The sequence below is a fragment of the Entelurus aequoreus genome, linkage group LG09, assembly GCF_033978785.1.
Source record: "Entelurus aequoreus isolate RoL-2023_Sb linkage group LG09, RoL_Eaeq_v1.1, whole genome shotgun sequence".
Classification (NCBI taxonomy): Eukaryota; Metazoa; Chordata; class Actinopteri; order Syngnathiformes; family Syngnathidae; genus Entelurus; species Entelurus aequoreus.
In genome coordinates this window covers 69902417-69919372 of record NC_084739.1, presented here as the reverse complement: position 1 = coordinate 69919372, position 16956 = coordinate 69902417, and the positions used below count along the sequence as shown (strand labels likewise).

General features: G+C 37.8%; 1 protein-coding gene across 2 annotated transcripts in view; it reads right to left on the bottom strand.

Annotated features, from left to right (window-relative positions):
* Nucleotides 1–556: 556 nt before the first annotated feature.
* ctbp2a (C-terminal binding protein 2a) overlaps nucleotides 557–16956 on the bottom strand; it is a 158258-nt gene continuing 141858 nt past the window's right edge. For both annotated transcript variants that reach the window (XM_062059266.1, XM_062059265.1), the window contains 7 exons: nucleotides 15240–15446; nucleotides 8056–8270; nucleotides 7853–7983; nucleotides 6043–6170; nucleotides 3331–3460; nucleotides 3057–3137; nucleotides 557–1318 (listed from right to left, as the gene is read on the bottom strand). In XM_062059266.1, the coding sequence (XP_061915250.1) occupies nucleotides 3071–3137; nucleotides 3331–3460; nucleotides 6043–6170; nucleotides 7853–7983; nucleotides 8056–8270; nucleotides 15240–15446 (878 nt within the window). In that variant the 3' untranslated portion in view covers nucleotides 557–1318; nucleotides 3057–3070. The remainder of the gene's footprint in view (nucleotides 1319–3056; nucleotides 3138–3330; nucleotides 3461–6042; nucleotides 6171–7852; nucleotides 7984–8055; nucleotides 8271–15239; nucleotides 15447–16956) is intronic.

Genomic DNA, 16956 nt, shown 5'->3' with positions numbered 1-16956 from the left:
TAATTTGGACAACCAGGTAAGGTGAAGATAAGGTCCTTTTAAAAAAATTAATAAAATAAAATAAGATAAATAAATTAAAAACATTTTCTTGAATAAAAAAAGACAGTAAAACAATATAAAAACAGTTACATAGAAACTAGTAATGAATGAAAATGAGTCAAATGAAGTGTTAAAGGTTAGTACTATTAGTGGAGCAGCAGCACGCACAATCATGTGTGCTTACGGACTGTATTCCTTGCAGACTGTATTGATATATATTGATATATAATGTAGGAAGCAGAATATTAATAACAGAAAGAAACAACACTTTTGTGTGAAAGGGGGAGGGAGGTTTTTTGGGTTAGTGCACTAATTGTAAGTGTATTTTGTGTTTTTTATGTTGATTTATAAAAAAACAAAAACAAAAAAACGATACCGATAAAAAAAAAAATGATACCGATAATAAAAAAACGATACCGATAATTTTCGATATTACATTTTAAAGCATCTCTACTAATTATTATTATTATTATTTTTATAAAGATAATAATAACACTCGAGTGTTAAACTACAAAACATCAATCGGGACAGCACGTTTTATTTGTTTTTGTTCCAGCTGCACGTGTAATTTAATGTTCACCTTCTTGTACAACAAACAAAACACAGAAAGAAAAAAAAAAAAGAAAAAAAAAGTGCTAAGATTTGAAGAAACTAGAAGGAAATGAGAACATTCAACACTCAAACTGCACTCAAAATGTGGGACGTGAACACAAACGGACCAAAAAAAAATTAAAACGACGGAAGACAAAAATAATCCATATCGGTGTAATATCCAGAACACGTGACGCGTCGTCACGTCACGTGACGTGTCCAACAATTGCCGTCATTTCATTGTCGAGTTTAAAGGCCGATTTGCTGCAGTAAGGAAGTGCAATGACGCATCCGTCCACTAGAGGGAGACACAGCAGCTAAAACATGGAACATTAGCAGAGAGAACAGAAACACAACAAAAATAACAACACGTTTTGTCAATGAAGGGGGGGGGGGGCAGGAAAGCCTTAAAAGGACTTCCTGTCAGTCCAAGAAGACAGAAAGGGGGGGGTGGGGGTTAGGGGGGGGGGGCTTTGACAGTCTCATCTGTGTGTCCTCCATCGTCCCCAGGGAGGGACCATGCTGGTGGGGTCTCGGCCCTCACGTGTGCTCTCTGGTGGGGTCGCCGTGCTTGGAGGGGGGCCGGTTGGGGGAGGCGGCCTGGCTACCTGGGTGGACCATGGGCACCCCCCCGGGCAGCAGGCCCTCCATCGGCCTGGGGACCCCACCCAGCACGCCGGGAGGGAACCTGTGGAGACCCAAGACAAATGATTAGGGACACTTCAAGTATGTGGCCATTGGATTAGGGACACCTCTGTGTATGATGAAGAGGGTTCTAGAAGGTTTTTTTTTTTTTTTAAATAAAAGGGCACCTCGCTAAATTAAGAATCACAAATAATACAAAAATATTGGGACACATAAATAAATCAATTACCGTATTTTCCGGACCATAGGGCGCACCGGATTATAAGGCGCATTAAAGGAGTCATATTATTATTATTATTATTTTCTAAATGTAAAAGACTTCCTTGTGGTCTGGATGAGTGGAACGTGTTGATGTTGGAATGTTTTGAATCGGTTGAAAAATGTGCGAAGTTTAAAAAATGGACAATTCATTTTGAATGGGGAAAAATGTCCCTGAAAACTAAGGAATTCTTGGAAATCCGGGATTTAAAAAAAAAATTGTTTAAAGAAAGCACACAATTTCTAACAGGCTGAATATTTTGGAGTTGGAACAGTTTGATTCGAATGAAAAATGTGGGAATTGTGGAACTTTGAAAAATGTCCGATTCATTTCAATGGAAATTTCATTGAAATTTGGGAATTTCTGGAAAAGCGGGATTTTTTGGGAAAATGTTAAAAGACTGGAATGGTCAGAATGAGTTGAAATAGCTGGTGTTACAAATATGTGAACCCACACCAAACAAGAATGACAAGCACATTTCGGGAGAACGTCCGCACCGTAACACAACATAAACACAACAGAACAAATACCCAGAACCCCTTGCAGCACTAACTCTTCCGGGACGCTAAATGGTAAATGGGTTGTACTTGTATAGCGCTTTTCTACCTTTTTTTTTTTTTATTAAAGGAACTCAGAGCGCTTTGACACTATTTCCACTAGGGCTGCAACTAACGATTCATTTGATAATCGATTAATCTGTCGATTATTACTTCGATTAATCGATTAATAATCGGATAAAAGAGACAAACTCCATTTCTATCCTTTGCAGTATTTTATTGAACAAAAAAACAGCATGCTTGCACCATACTTATTTTGATTATGGTTTCTCAGCTGTTTGTACATGTTGCAGTTTATAAATAAAAGTTTATAAAATTTTAAAAAAAAAATAAAAAAAATAAAATAAAATAAAATAAATTGCCTCTGCGCATGCGCATAGCATAGATCCAACGAATCGATGACTAAATTAATCGCCAACTATTTTTATAATCGATTTAATCAATTAGTTGTTGCAGCCCTAATTTCCACATTCACACACTGATGGCGGGAGCTGCCATGCACGGCGCTAACCAGGACCCATCAGGAGCAAGGGTGACGTGTCTTGCCCAAGGACACAACGGACGTGACTAGGACGGTAGAAGGTGGGGATTGAACCAGGAACCCTCAGGTTGCTGGCACAGCCACTCTCCCGACTTCGCCACGTCGTCGCTACAATATACACCCGCCGCTACCACCAAACCCCGCCCCCCAATCTCCCGAATTCGGAGGTCTCACGGTTGGCAAGTATGCTTCGAGGTCGGTAAGCACAACCAGAATTATTAACAGGGTTGTAAAGCGCACTGTCGACTTTTGAGGGGGAAAAAATGATTTTGAGTGCGTTTTATAGTAAGAAAAATACGGTAGTTGTCCCAATATTTTAGTACAAAGCAGGGAAAAGTCGTACACAAAACAAAAGGTGAAGGACAGCACTTTTTTTTTTTAGGAGCGACTACTTAATTCTTCATCATCATCATCATTGATTTACCTGCGTGAGAGGAATTAGGAATATAATTTGTCCTGCACGCCCCCTGTGGCTATGGCGTGCACCATGGTTTGGTTCACTCGGCTGTGTGAGAGAAGTAGTTACAGAATAAACCTCCAATCAGTTCTGTCAACAACACCCCGCCACCCCGCAGGGGATCACGTTAGGTTAGGTGGATCCATCCCAGGGCGGTCGGGGACAAAAGAAACAAAACGCCGGCCATCTTTTCCAAGTCACAGCCAAGCAAGAGTTGTGGCGCTGACATGCCACTTCTCACCTGTAGGCGGCGCCGTTCATCTCAGGGTGCGTCTGCTGCTGCTGCTGCTGCTGCTCCATCATGCCCCACGGCGCCGAGGTGATGAAGAACTCTTTGTTGACGCAGTTCCGGAGACTATCGGGGATGCGACCTGCAGGACGGACGGTTTTTGATTGATTGATTGATTGAGACTTTTATTAGTAGATTGCACAGTACGGTATATATTCCGTACAATTGACCACTAAATGGTAGGGGTGTAACAGTACACAAAAATTTTGGTTCGGTACATACCTCGGTTTAGAGGTCACGGTTCGGTTCATTTTCGGTACAGTAAGAAAACAACAAAATATAAATTTTTGGGTTATTTATTTACCAAATGTGTAAACAATGGCATAACATACATATACACACAGGGTCCATTGCCAGGGTTCATGTTATAATAATAATAATAATAATATATTTTATTTGTAAAAAGCACTTTATATTGAGTAAACAATCTCAAAGTGCTACAGTGTATTACAAAATAATATATATATAATAAAAAATAAAAACTACAACAGCCTAATAGCTAAAACTAGTATGCATATAACTAAAAAATTTTTTTTTTTTTTTTAAAAAAAAGGCTTTTTAAGCCTTTTTTAAAAGCATCCACAGTCAGTGGTGCCCTCAGGTGGTCGGGGAGAGCGTTCCACAGACTGGGAGCGGCGGAGCAGAAAGCCCGGTCAACATATATAAAATAAAAACTAAATAAGATAAAGCTCAGAATGGTTTCTTAACAAAACCTTTCTACGTATAAAGTGCTTTTTTTGATTGATTGATTGATTGAGACTTTTATTAGTAGATTGCACAGTACAGTACATATTCCGTACAATTGACCACTAAATGGTAACACCCCCATAAGTTTTTCAACTTGTTTAAGTCGGGGTCCACGTTAATCAACATTAAACTGCCTCAAGTTTAATGTATAAGTATAAGTCGCAGTTTTTTTCATAGTTTGACCGGGGGTGCGACTTATACTCAGGAGCGACTTATGTGTGAAATGATTAACACAATAGCGTAAAATATCAAATAATATTATTTAGCTCATTCATGTAAGAGACTAGACGTCTAAGATTTCATGGGATTTAGCGATTAGGAGTGACAGATTGTTTGGTAAACGTATAGCATGTTCTATATGTTATAGTTATTTGAATGACTCTTACCATAATATGTTACGTTAACATACCAGTTGGTTATTTATGCCTCATATAACGTACACTTATTCAGCCTGTTGTTCACTATTCTTTAGACCAGGGGCCACCAACGCGGTGCCCGCGGGCACCAGGTAGCCCGTAAGGACCAGATGAGTAGCCCGCCGGCCTGTTCTAAAAATAGCTCAAATAGCAGCACTTACCAGTGAGCTGCCTCTATTTTTTAAATTTTATTTATTTACTAACAAGCTGGTCTCGCTTTGCCCGACATTTTTAATTCTAAGAGAGACAAAACTCAAATAGAATTTGAAAATCCAAGAAAATATTTTAAAGACTTGGTTCTCACTTGTTTAAATAAATTCATTAATTTTTTTACTTTGCTTCTTATAACTTCCAGAAAGACAATTTTAGAGAAAAAATACAACCTTAAAAATGATTTTATGATTTTTAAACACATATACCTTTTTACCTTTTAAATTCCTTCCTCTTCTTTCCTGACAATTTAAATCAATGTTCAAGTATTTTTTTTTTTTATTGTAAAGAATAATAAATACATTTTAATTTAATTCTTCATTTTAGCTTCTGTTTTTTCGACGAAGAATATTTGTGAAATATTTCTTCAAACTTATTATGATTAAAATTTAAAAAAATTATTCTGTGAAATCTAGAAAATCTGTAGAATGAAATTTAAATCTTATTTCAAAGTCTTTTGAATTTATTTTAAAATTTTTGTTCTGGAAATTGTAGAAGAAATAATGATTTGTCTTTGTTAGAAATATCAGAATCAGAATCAGAATAGTTTTATTGCCATTGTTTGAGAACGGGTTCACAAACTAGGAATTCTTCTTGGTGTAAACGTGCGACATAAAACACATATAACACATATTTGGTAATAAAAAGAGCTGTGACTGAGCTATCAGATAGACTTAGCTTATATATATAGCTTGGTCCAATTTGTTATATATTCTAACAAAGTGTAGATTGGATTTTAACCTATTTAAAACATGTCATCAAAATTCTAAAATTAATCTTAATCAGGAAAAATTACTAATGATGTTCCATAAATTATTTTTAAGTTTTTCTCTTCTTTTTTTCGGTTGAATTTTAAGGAGTCGAAATTGAATTTTTTTCGTGTTTTCCCCTCTTTTAAACCGTTCAATTAAGTGTAAAAATCATTAATTATTAATAATAACATAGAGTTAAAGGTAAATTGAGCAAATTGGCTATTTCTGGCAATTTATTTATTTTATTTGCCTTTCAAATGTCTATTCCTGGTGTTGGCTTTTATCAAATACATTTCCAACCAAAAAATGCAACTTATACTCCAGTGCGACTTATATATGTTTTTTTCCTTCTTTATTATGCATTTTCGGCCGGTGCGACTTATACTCCGAAAAATACGGTACACGTACCGTTACACCCCTACTAAATGGTAACACCCGAATACGTTTTTCCAACTTGTTTAAGTCGGGGGGGGGGTCCACGTTAATCAAATCATGGTAATGAGCGGGACGTCGCGGTCCGCACGCGCTCAGTGACGTACCCGTGATGGCTCGGCGTATTTCCGTGGCGGCGGCCTCGCGCATCTCCAGCGACGCTTGCTCGCTGTACCAGGCGGTGTGCGGCGTGCAGATCAGGTTGGGCGCGTCTTTCAGAGGCCCCTGGGAGAAGCTGGGCGAGAAAAGAGCGGCTTGTTGAAATACTTTCTATAAATACCAAACCAGTAAAGTTTTCACATTGTGTAAATGGTAAATACAAATAGAATAAACTGCAAAGACAAGATATTTCATGTTTGAACTGGTAAACTTTGTTATTTTTGGCAAATATTAGCTCGTTTGGAATTTGATGCCTGCAACATGTTTCAAAAAAGCTGGCACAAGTGGCAAAAAAGACTGAGAAAGTTGAGGAATGCTCGTCAAACTCTTATTTGGAACATCCCAGAGGTGAACAGGCTAATTGGGAACAGGTGGGTGCCATGATTGGGTATAAAAGCAGCTTCCATGAAATGCTCAGTCATTCACAAACAAGGACGGGGCGAGGGTCACCACTTTGTCAACAAATGCCTGAGCAAATTGTTAAAGAACAACATTTCTCAACCAGCTATTGCAAGGAATTTAGGGATTTCATCATCTACGCTCCGTAATATCATCAAAAAGTTCAGACAATCTGGAGAAATCACTGCACGTAAGCCATGATATTACGGACATTGGATCCCTCAGGCGGTACTGCATCAAAAAGCGACATCGGTGTGTAAAGGATATCACCACATGGGCTCAGGAGCACTTCAGAAAACCACTGTCAGTAACTACAGTTGGTCGCTACATCTGTAAGTGCGAGTTAAAACTCTACTATGCAAAAGCCAAAGCCATTTATCAACAACACCCAGAAACGCGGCCGGCTTCGCTGGGCCCGAGCTCATCTAAGATGGACTGATGCAAAGTGGGAAAGTGTTCTGTGGTCTGACGAGTCCACATTTCAAATTGTTTGTGGAAACTGTGGACGTCGTGTCCTCCGGACCAAAGAGAAAAAAAGAACCATGTTCTAGGGTGAAAGTGTAAAAGGCAGCATGTGTGATGGTATGGGGGTGTATTAGTGCCCAAGACATGGGTAACTTACACATCTGTGAAGGCACCATTAATGCTGAAAGGTACATACAGCTTTTGGAGCAACATATGTTGTTATCATGGACGCCCCTGCTTATTTCCGCAAGACAATGCCAAGCCAGGTGTTACAACAGTGTGGCTTCATAGTAAAAGAGTGCGGGTACTAGACTGGCCTGCCTGTAGTCCAGACCATTGAAAATTTGTGGTGCAATATGAAGGCTAAAATATGAGAAGGGAGACTGTTGAACAACTTAAGCTGTACATCAAGCAAGAATGGGGAAGAATTCCACTTCAAAAATGTGTCTCCTCAGTTCCCAAACCTTTACTGATTGTTGTTAAAAGGAAAGGCCATGTAACACAGTGGTGAAAATGCCTTTTTTGCAATGTGTTGCTGCCATTAAATTCTAAGTTCATGATTATTTGCAAAAAAAAAAAAGAAGTTTCTCAGAGTGAACATGAAATATCTTGTCTTTGCAGTCTATTCAATTGAATATAAGTTGAAAAATATTTGTTGTATTCTCTTTTTATTTATTATTTACACAACGTGGCAACTTCACTGCTTTTGTATATATATATATATATTTGATTTATTACATCAAACTGTATTATTATTATTGTACATGGATATTTGGTCCGAGTCACATCAACACTACAGCGCCCTCTGTTGGATCGCTGCCCCACTTGTCTATATTAAGGCTGGAGAGTGAAAGTGAAAGTGAAAGTACATTCTGGTTACAATAGAGTTGCCACCTGAAGGGTTCTGTCTCGTGGACGTCCAAAGCGGCTCCACGTATCCTTCCTTCCTTCAGGGCCTGAGCCAAGGCCTTCTCGTCCACCAGACCTCCTCGCGCCGCGTTGACCAGGAAGGCTCCTTGACGCATCTGCAAACATCAACGGCCACTTTGTCAGCGTCACACGCCGCAGTGCGCCGCGCGTCCAGCAGGGCGGCCCACCTGCTTGATGGTGAAGTCGTTGATGAGGTGGTGGTTGTGCTCGTTGAGGTTGCAGTGCAGAGACACGCAGTCGCTCTGGTAGAGGAGGTCCTGCAGCGTGTAGACCCTCTGGACCCCCAGCGAGCGCTCCAGGCCGTCCTGGAGGTAAGGGTCGTAGAAGATCACGTTGAAGCCGAACGCCTTGGCCCGCATCGCCACCGCTTGGCCTGCGCGACCTGTAGGGGGCGCAGTGTAGCGTGTTAAGAGGTTTGAGAAGGAAATCTGCCCCGTAAATTAGTTGGTGGTAATATGCTGCCCCCTAAAGTTTGGGAGGAAGACTTTTCATGCCTTTTAATTGATTTCACCTGACCCATACAGCATTTTTTCCTCAGTCAAAAGGCAAAATTATTTTTTGTACAAAACCCTCTCAAAAAAGGAAATTTATTTATCTTTGTGTTTTGGATAATATGTTAAATATATATTATATTATTTTTTAGATTTAAACAAATACTGTATATATTTATATTAAACTTTTTTTTTTTTTTACAAAATAATTTTTTTTAATTAGAAAAAAACTGATGGATGAAATATTTTCTTTAAAAAAATGACAATTTATTTATCCAGAATTAAATACAATGGATTTAAATAACATTATTTTTATTTTAGTCCAAAAAAATAAAAATTAAAAATAAATAAATACTATTTCTGTTTTTATCTAAATCAAAAAGAAGAATGAACATGTTTTTTTTTTTATAAGATAGTATAGACTTATTTATCCCACAATTGAGAAATGATGTGGTTGTACAAAACCCTTTCACAAAACAAAATGTATTTATTTTTGTGTTTTGTATAATATGTTGAATATATATTATATCAATCAATCAATCAATCAATCAATCAATCAATGTTTATTTATATAGCCCTAAATCACTAGTGTCTCAAAGGGCTGTACAAGCCACAACGACATCCTCGGTGTCGAGTGGGTCTGATATAATATTGTGAAAGTCCAACACATCAGCGAAAGTCCAGTCCATGGTGGGGCCAGCGGGAACCATCCCGAGTGGAGACGGGTCAGCAGCGTAGAGATGTCCCCATCTGATGGACAGGCTAGCGGTCCACCCCGGAGCAGAGTAGAAAAGAAAAGAAAAGAAACGGCAGATCAACTGGTCTAAAAAGGGAGTCTATTTAAAGGCTAGAGTATACAAATGAGTTTTAAGATGAGACTTAAATGCTTCTACTGAGGTAGCATCTCTAACTTTTACCGGGAGGGCATTCCATAGTATTGGAGCCCGAATAGAAAACGCTCTATAGCCCGCAGACTTTTTTTGGGCTCTGGGAATCACTAATAAGCCGGAGTTCTTTGAACGCAGATTTCTTGTCGGGACATATGGTACAATACAATCGTCAAGATAGGCAGGAGCTTGACCGTGTAATATTTTATACGTAAGTAGTAAAACCTTAAAGTCGCATCTTAGGTGCACAGGAAGCCAGTGCAAGTGAGCCAGTATAGGCGTAATATGATCAAACTTTCTTGTTTTTGTCAAAAGTCTAGCAGCCGCATTTTGTACCATCTGTAATCTTTTAATGCTAGACATAGGGAGGCCCGAAAATAATACGTTACAGTAATCGAGACGAGATGTAACGAACGCATGGATAATGATCTCAGCATCGCTTGTGGACAAAATGGAACGAATTTTAGCGATATTACGGAGATGAAAGAAGGCCGTTTTAGTAACACTCTTAATGTGTGACTCAAACGAGAGAGTTGGGTCGAAGATAATACCCAGATTCTTTACCGAGTCGCCTTGTTTAATTGTTTGGTTGTCAAATGTTAAGGTGGTATTATTAAATAGATGTTGGTGTTGAGCAGGACCGATAATCAGCATTTCCGTTTTCTTAGCGTTGAGTTGCAAAAAGTTAGCGGACATCCATTGTTTAATTTCATTAAGACACGCCTCCAGCTGACTACAATCCGGCGTGTTGGTCAGCTTTAGGGGCATGTAGAGTTGGGTGTCATCAGCATAACAGTGAAAGCTAACACCGTATTTACGTATAATGTCACCTAGCGGCAGCATGTAAATACTAAAGAGTGCAGGGCCAAGAACTGAACCCTGGGGAACTCCGCACGTTACCTTAACATAGTCCGAGGTCACATTGTTATGGGAGACACACTGCATCCTGTCAGTAAGATAAGAGTTAAACCAAGACAAGGCTAAGTCTGACATACCAATACGTGTTTTGATACGCTCTAATAAAATATTATGATCAACAGTATCGAAAGCGGCGCTAAGATCAAGAAGCAGCAACATAGATGAAGCATCAGAATCCATCGTCAGCAATAGATCATTAGTCATTTTTGCGAGGGCTGTCTCCGTAGAGTGATTTGCCCTGAAACCGGATTGAAAAGGTTCACAGAGATTGTTAGTCACTAAGTGTTCATTTAGCTGCTGTGCGACAATTTTTTCGAGAATTTTCGAGATAAACGGTAGGTGGGACACCGGCCGGTAGTTCACCATGAGGTCAGGATCGAGGTTAGGTCTTTTGAGTAGAGGATGAATAACCGCTTTTTTGAATGCTAGAGGAACAGTACCAGAGGAAAGTGATAGGTTTATAATATTTAACACTGATGGACCTAATAAAACAAAAAGCTCCTTGATAAGTTTCCCAGGAATTGGGTCAAGTAAACATGTTGTTTGTTTTGTCCCATTTACACATTTTAACAATTCCTCCAATGTTATTTCATCAAAGAGAGAGAAACTATTTTGGAGGGCAATGTCCGTCGTATATACAGTCATATTTGTGTTAATAGAACCCAGTTGTGGCTGGGATGCATTGTCTTTAATCTCTTTTCTGATGAGTTCAATTTTCTTATTAAAGAAATTCATAAAGTCATCTGCTGAGTGGGTGGAGCTACTGGGAGGAGTCCCTTGTTGGGTTAGCGATGCTACTGTACTAAACAAAAATTTAGGATCATTTTTGTTGAGGTGGATGAGATTTGAGTAATATTTAGCTTTAGCTGAGGTAAGCATGCGTTTATAAGTTATTAAACTATCACTCCATGCTTGATGGAAAACCTCAAGTTTAGTCGCACGCCATTTGCGTTCCAGCTTTCTACATGATAATTTCTGGGCTTTAGTTTCTTCTGTAAACCATGGGGTACGCCTTTTAGGGGCCCTTTTTAGCTTTAGCGGTGCTACAATATCAATGGTGTCGCGCAGGGCGTCGTTAAAGTTGTTAGTGAGGTTATCAATAGAGCCCACATAATTTGGGAATGGTGCCATTACTGAAGGCAGTAGGTCAGTAAGAGTCGTCGTTGTGGCAGTATTAATGTTGCGGCTGCTATAGTAGTTATTATTATTATTATTAGTTTGTTGACAATGAGTCCGAACTTCGAATTTTATAAGGTAATGATCGGACATTACTTTAGTGTACGGGAGTATCGTAACTTTAGAGGTGGTGACACCCCTGACAAGCACTAGATCTATCGTATTACCGTTGCGATGCGTGGGTTCATTTATTATTTGTGTAAGACCACAGCTATCAATTATAGTCTGGAGCGCCACGCATGGAGGGTCCGATGGGGTATTCATATGGATGTTAAAGTCTCCCATTATGATTATATTGTCGGCGTGCGTCACTAGATCAGCAACGAACTCTGAAAATTCATTGATAAAGTCCGAATAGGGCCCAGGGGGCCGGTAGATGACAGCCAGGTGGAGAGGCAGCGGTGTGACAAACCTCATAGTGAGCACCTCAAACGAGTTATATTTATTATTTAGGTCCGAGGTAAGGCTAAAGTTTTTGTTGTATATTAGTGCAACACCCCCACCCCTTTTAATGGGGCGGGCAATATGCGTTCCCGCATAGCCAGGAGGAGACGCCTCACCCAGCGCAAAAAATTCGTCTGGTTTGAGCCAGGTCTCGGCTAAACCAACGACATCAAGATTGTTGTCTCTGATGACTTCATTAACTAATAACGTTTTGGAAGACAATGACCTTATGTTTAAAAAGCCCATATTATAGGTAGTGGGCTGTTTTGAGGAGTTTTTGTTGAAAGTATCCGTAGTAGCAATATTAATAATGTTACGTTTATTATGCATAGTGCACTTTAAATAATTTCGACCATATCTAGGAATTGATATGACAGGAATTTTTAGATTGTTTGCCACCTCAGTAAAATGCATGTCCACCTCTGACGCAGAAAAAACATTATGTGAGTTGTATATTATTCTAGAAGAATTGCTATGTGTGCAGGGATTATCCAGCCTGGCGCTGGCTAGTTCTAGCTTAACAGACTCCTTATTAGCGCTTCTTTGTGGATTAGCATTTAGCTTTTTCGTTAGCCCCGCTAACAACAAAGCATTTAGCTTTGTTGTTAGCCCCGCCCGACACCCCCGCTTCTGCTTCCGAGCGCACCGCTTACGTCTCTTTCGCTGACCGTCTCCGCTGGTAGTCGATGCCGCTGCTTCAAAGGCCACTGCTGGATGTAGCTCGCGAAGAATTCCCAAGCTAGCGAGCAGGTCCATCGTACACGCATCTATCAGCCCAAAATGGCCCGATCTCTCCACATCCAGAATTGTAAGTCGGTCGTAAGTGATCACGGGGTGAACACGCTGTGAGCCAGCCATGAAATTGACTGAATTGAGGGGTATTTTTGCCCTCACTTCCAGGAGCGCTCGCACGAAGCCGCTGCTCATATTATTTTTTAGATTTAAACAAATATATATTTATATAAAACATATTTTTTTTCCCATATAATTTTTTTTAATTAGAAAAAAAACTGATGGATGAATACTTTTCTTTAAAAAAATTACAATTTATTTATTAATAATTAAATAAAATGTATTTAAATAAATAACATTTTTATTTTAGTCAAAAAAAAAAAAAATACTATTTTTGTTTTTATCCAAATCAAAAAGAAGAGTGAACATCATGTTTTTTTTAATAAGATAGGATAGACTTTTATTTATCCCACAATTGAGAAATGATGTGGTTGTACAAAACCCTCTCAAAAAACTAGATGTATTTATTTTTGTGTTTTGTATATATTGAATATATATTATATTGTATATTATTTTTTAGATTTAAAACAAAATATATATTTATATTAATTTTAACAAAATATATATTTTTTAAATTAGAAAACTAATGGATGAATACTTTTCTTTAAAAAATTACAATTTATTTATTCATAATTTAATAAAATTTATTTAAATAACATTATTTTTATTTTAGTACAAAAAAATAAAACAAATTAAAATAAATAAATACTATTTCTGTTTTTATCCAAATCAAAAAGAAGAGTGAACATCATGTTTTTTTATAAGATAGGATAGACTTTTATTCATCCCACAATTGAGAAATGATGTGGTTGTACAAAACCCTCTCAAAAAACTAGATGTATTTATTTTTGTGTTTTGTATAATATGTTAAATATATATTACATTTAATATTAGTTTTTAAATTGAAACAAATATATATTTACATTTTTTTTTATTATAACAAAATAAAAATTATTTTAATTAGAAAAAAACTGATGGATGAACACTTTTCTTTAAAAAAATTACAATTTTTTTATTCATAATTAAATACAACTTATTTAAATAAATAACATTTTTTTTGTCCAAAAAAAAAAAAAAAAAAAAAAATACTATTTCTGTTTTTATCAAAATCAAAAAGGAGTGAACATCACGTTTTTTTTTAAATAAAATAGGATAGATCCCACAATTAAGAAATGATGTGGTTGCAGTGCAGTAACACAAGTACAACTTCATGAAAAACTAAAGATTAGTAATAAATAATAAATAATACATACATACGTAGTAGTAGTAGTAGTTGTAGAAGTAGTACAAGTAATAGTAGTAGAAATAGTAGTCGTTGTAGTCGTACAAGTAGTAGTAGTAGTAGTACAGGTAGTAGTAGTAGTAGTAGTCGTAGTAGTAGGACGAGTAGTCGTAGTAGTAGTAGTTGTAGAAGTAGTACAAGTAATAGTATTAGAAGTATTAGAAGTAGTAGTCGTTGTAGTCGTAGTAGTTGTAGTAGTCCTACAAGTAGTAGTAGTAGTAGTAGTAGTACAGGTAGTAGTAGTAGTACAAGTAGTAGTAGTAGGACGAGTAGTCGTAGTAGTAGTAGTTGTAGAAGTAGTACAAGTAATAGTATTAGAAGTATTAGAAGTAGTAGTCGTTGTAGTCGTAGTAGTTGTAGTAGTCCTACAAGTAGTAGTAGTAGTAGTACAAGTAGTAGTAGTACAAGTAGTAGTAGTCGTAGTAGTAGTAGGACGAGTAGTCGTAGTAGTAGTATTTGTAGTAGTAGTACAAGTAGTAGTAGTTGTAGTAGTAGTAGTAGAAGTACCAAAGTCAATCAATCAAAGTTTATTTATATAGCCCTAAATCAAGAGTGTCTCAAAGGGCTGCACAAGCCACAACAACATCCTCGGCTCAGATCCCACATCAGGGCAAGGAAAAACTCAACCCAAGTAGTAGTAGTAGTACAGTAATAGAAGTAGTAGTAGTAATAGTAGTAGTAGCGTAGTAGTCGTCGTCAAAGTACAAGTAGTAGTAGTACAAGTACAAGTACAAGTACAAGTACAAGTACAAGTAGTAGAAGTACAAGTACAAGTAGTAGTAGTAGAAGTAGTAGTAGTAGCAGTAGTGGTAGTAGCAGTAGTGGTAGTAGCAGTAGTAGTAGTAGCAGTAGTAGTAGCAGTAGTAGTAGTGGTAGTAGCAGTAGTGGTAGTAGTAGTAGTAGTAGTAGTAGTAGTAGTAGCAGTAGTAGTAGTAGTAGTAGAAGTAGTTGTAGTAGTAGAAGTAGTAGCAGAAGTAGTGGTAGTCATAGTTACAGTAGTAGTAGTATTAGTAGCAGCAGTAGTAGCAGCAGCAGTAGTAGTAGTGGTAGTAGTAGTAGAGGTAGCAGTAGTAGCAGTAGTAGTAGTAGTAGTAGTAGTAGAAGTACAAGTACAAGTACAAGTAGTAGAAGTAGTAGTAGTAGTAGTAGTAGTAGTAGCAGCAGTAGTAGTAGTGGTAGTAGTAGTAGAAGTAGTAGTAGTAGTAGCAGCAGTAGTAGTAGTAGCAGCAGTAGTAGTAGTGGTAGTAGTAGTAGTTGAAGTAGTAGCAGCAGAAGTAGTGGTAGTCATAGTTACAGTAGTAGTAGTAGCAGCAGCAGTAGTAGTAGTGGTAGTAGTAGTAGAGGTAGTAGTAGTAACTCACCAAATCCGATGAGTCCGAGGGTCTCTCCTCTGATCCTGGCAGCACCAGAGGCCACCTCACGTATCTGTTCTACACTCTGGACCCTGGTTCCTTCCCTCAGAGCCTGGTAGAGCCAAGTGTTCCTCCTGTACAAGTTGAGGATGTGACACAGTGTGGAGTCTGCTGTCTCCTCCACTGCTGCTGAGGGAATGTTGCACACCGCGATGCCTGGGGAGGAAGATGTCACTTCTATTCAATAATATACATTATTACAGTGGAGTGTGTTACTATATACTACCAGTGTTGGGACTACTGTAACGCCGTTACTTTCGGCGGTAAATAGTAATCTAACGCGTTATTTTTTATATTCAGTAACTCAGTTACCGTTAATACATGATGCGTTACTGCGTTATTTTACGTTATTTTTTATGTCGTATCGGCTAGAAACTGAGAGGATCTGAGTGTGTTTTATTACAGCGCTGCGGAAGGGGGGACAAAAAAAAAGGCGCGCTGTCTGTGTGTGTGTGTGTGTGTGTGTGTGCGTGTGTGTGTGGGAGTGGGCGTGTCTGTGTTTACTAACCAGACATCATGGCGAAGCCCGAAGCCGAGTTTCTTAACATGGAGATATTCTCAATACTTTTCTTTTGTCGACCACAAAGAAAAGAACATTTTAGTTGAATGTACTGTAAGTTGTTTCTTGGATCAAAGATCCTATCCTAGCAATTCAAATCTGCTGAAACAGTTACAAAAGCGACATGCTTCGACGAAGCTAGTAAAGAGAGACACACTTCACCTGCTAAGCAACAGCAGCTGGATTTTAACGAGGCACTGCGCACTGAAGGTACACACTCTGTCAATTCTCTTATATACTCTTTCATTCTAGACTTCTAGAGTGTTTCATTATCACATCACTCTAAATGTATAGACTATAAAGTTCACAAACATAAAGAGGGATGCTAGTGGGCCAGGCCAATCTTTCCTTATCTCTAAACTAAAAACTGGGGAAATGTGTAAAGTGTTCTGGGCTTCAGACATGATTTTATTTCACAATTCCTTGAGAGAAAAAAACGCCTGGTTAGGCTTTGTGTATGTAGTGTGTGCCTTTCTTGGTTTACAGCTATGTTGTTATTATGCTGTTTGTTACTTATGTATGTTATTTAAAATAGTTTTGTCAATTTCTTCTGGCCTGAAACAAATCGGCCCTTTGAAACATATCTTTGTCTTTGTGTGTTGTATGTAGCCCACATTGCCTAGCAGAGTTCAGTGATGCAAATGCAGGTCAAGTTGATCAACATATTGTATTATTCTTCAGTGCAATAACAGTACTGAAATGAAGGCTAAAAGGGCATTAATGGGGCCTTAAAAAAAAAAGAAGAAAAAAAGTATATATATATATATATACATACATACATACATACATACATACATACATACATACATACATACATACATACATACATACATACATACATACATACATACATACATACATACATACATACATACATACATATATATATATATATATATATATATATATATATATATAAGTAACTAAATAGTTACTTTTCACAGTAACGCATTACTTTTTGGTGTAAGTAACTGAGTTACTTTTGAAATAAAGTAACTAGTAACTGTAACTAGTTACTGGTTTTCAGTAACTAACCCAACACTGTATACTACACAACATCATGTTTAAATACTTTACCATTGTTTTGACTAATACGCACCACAGTGT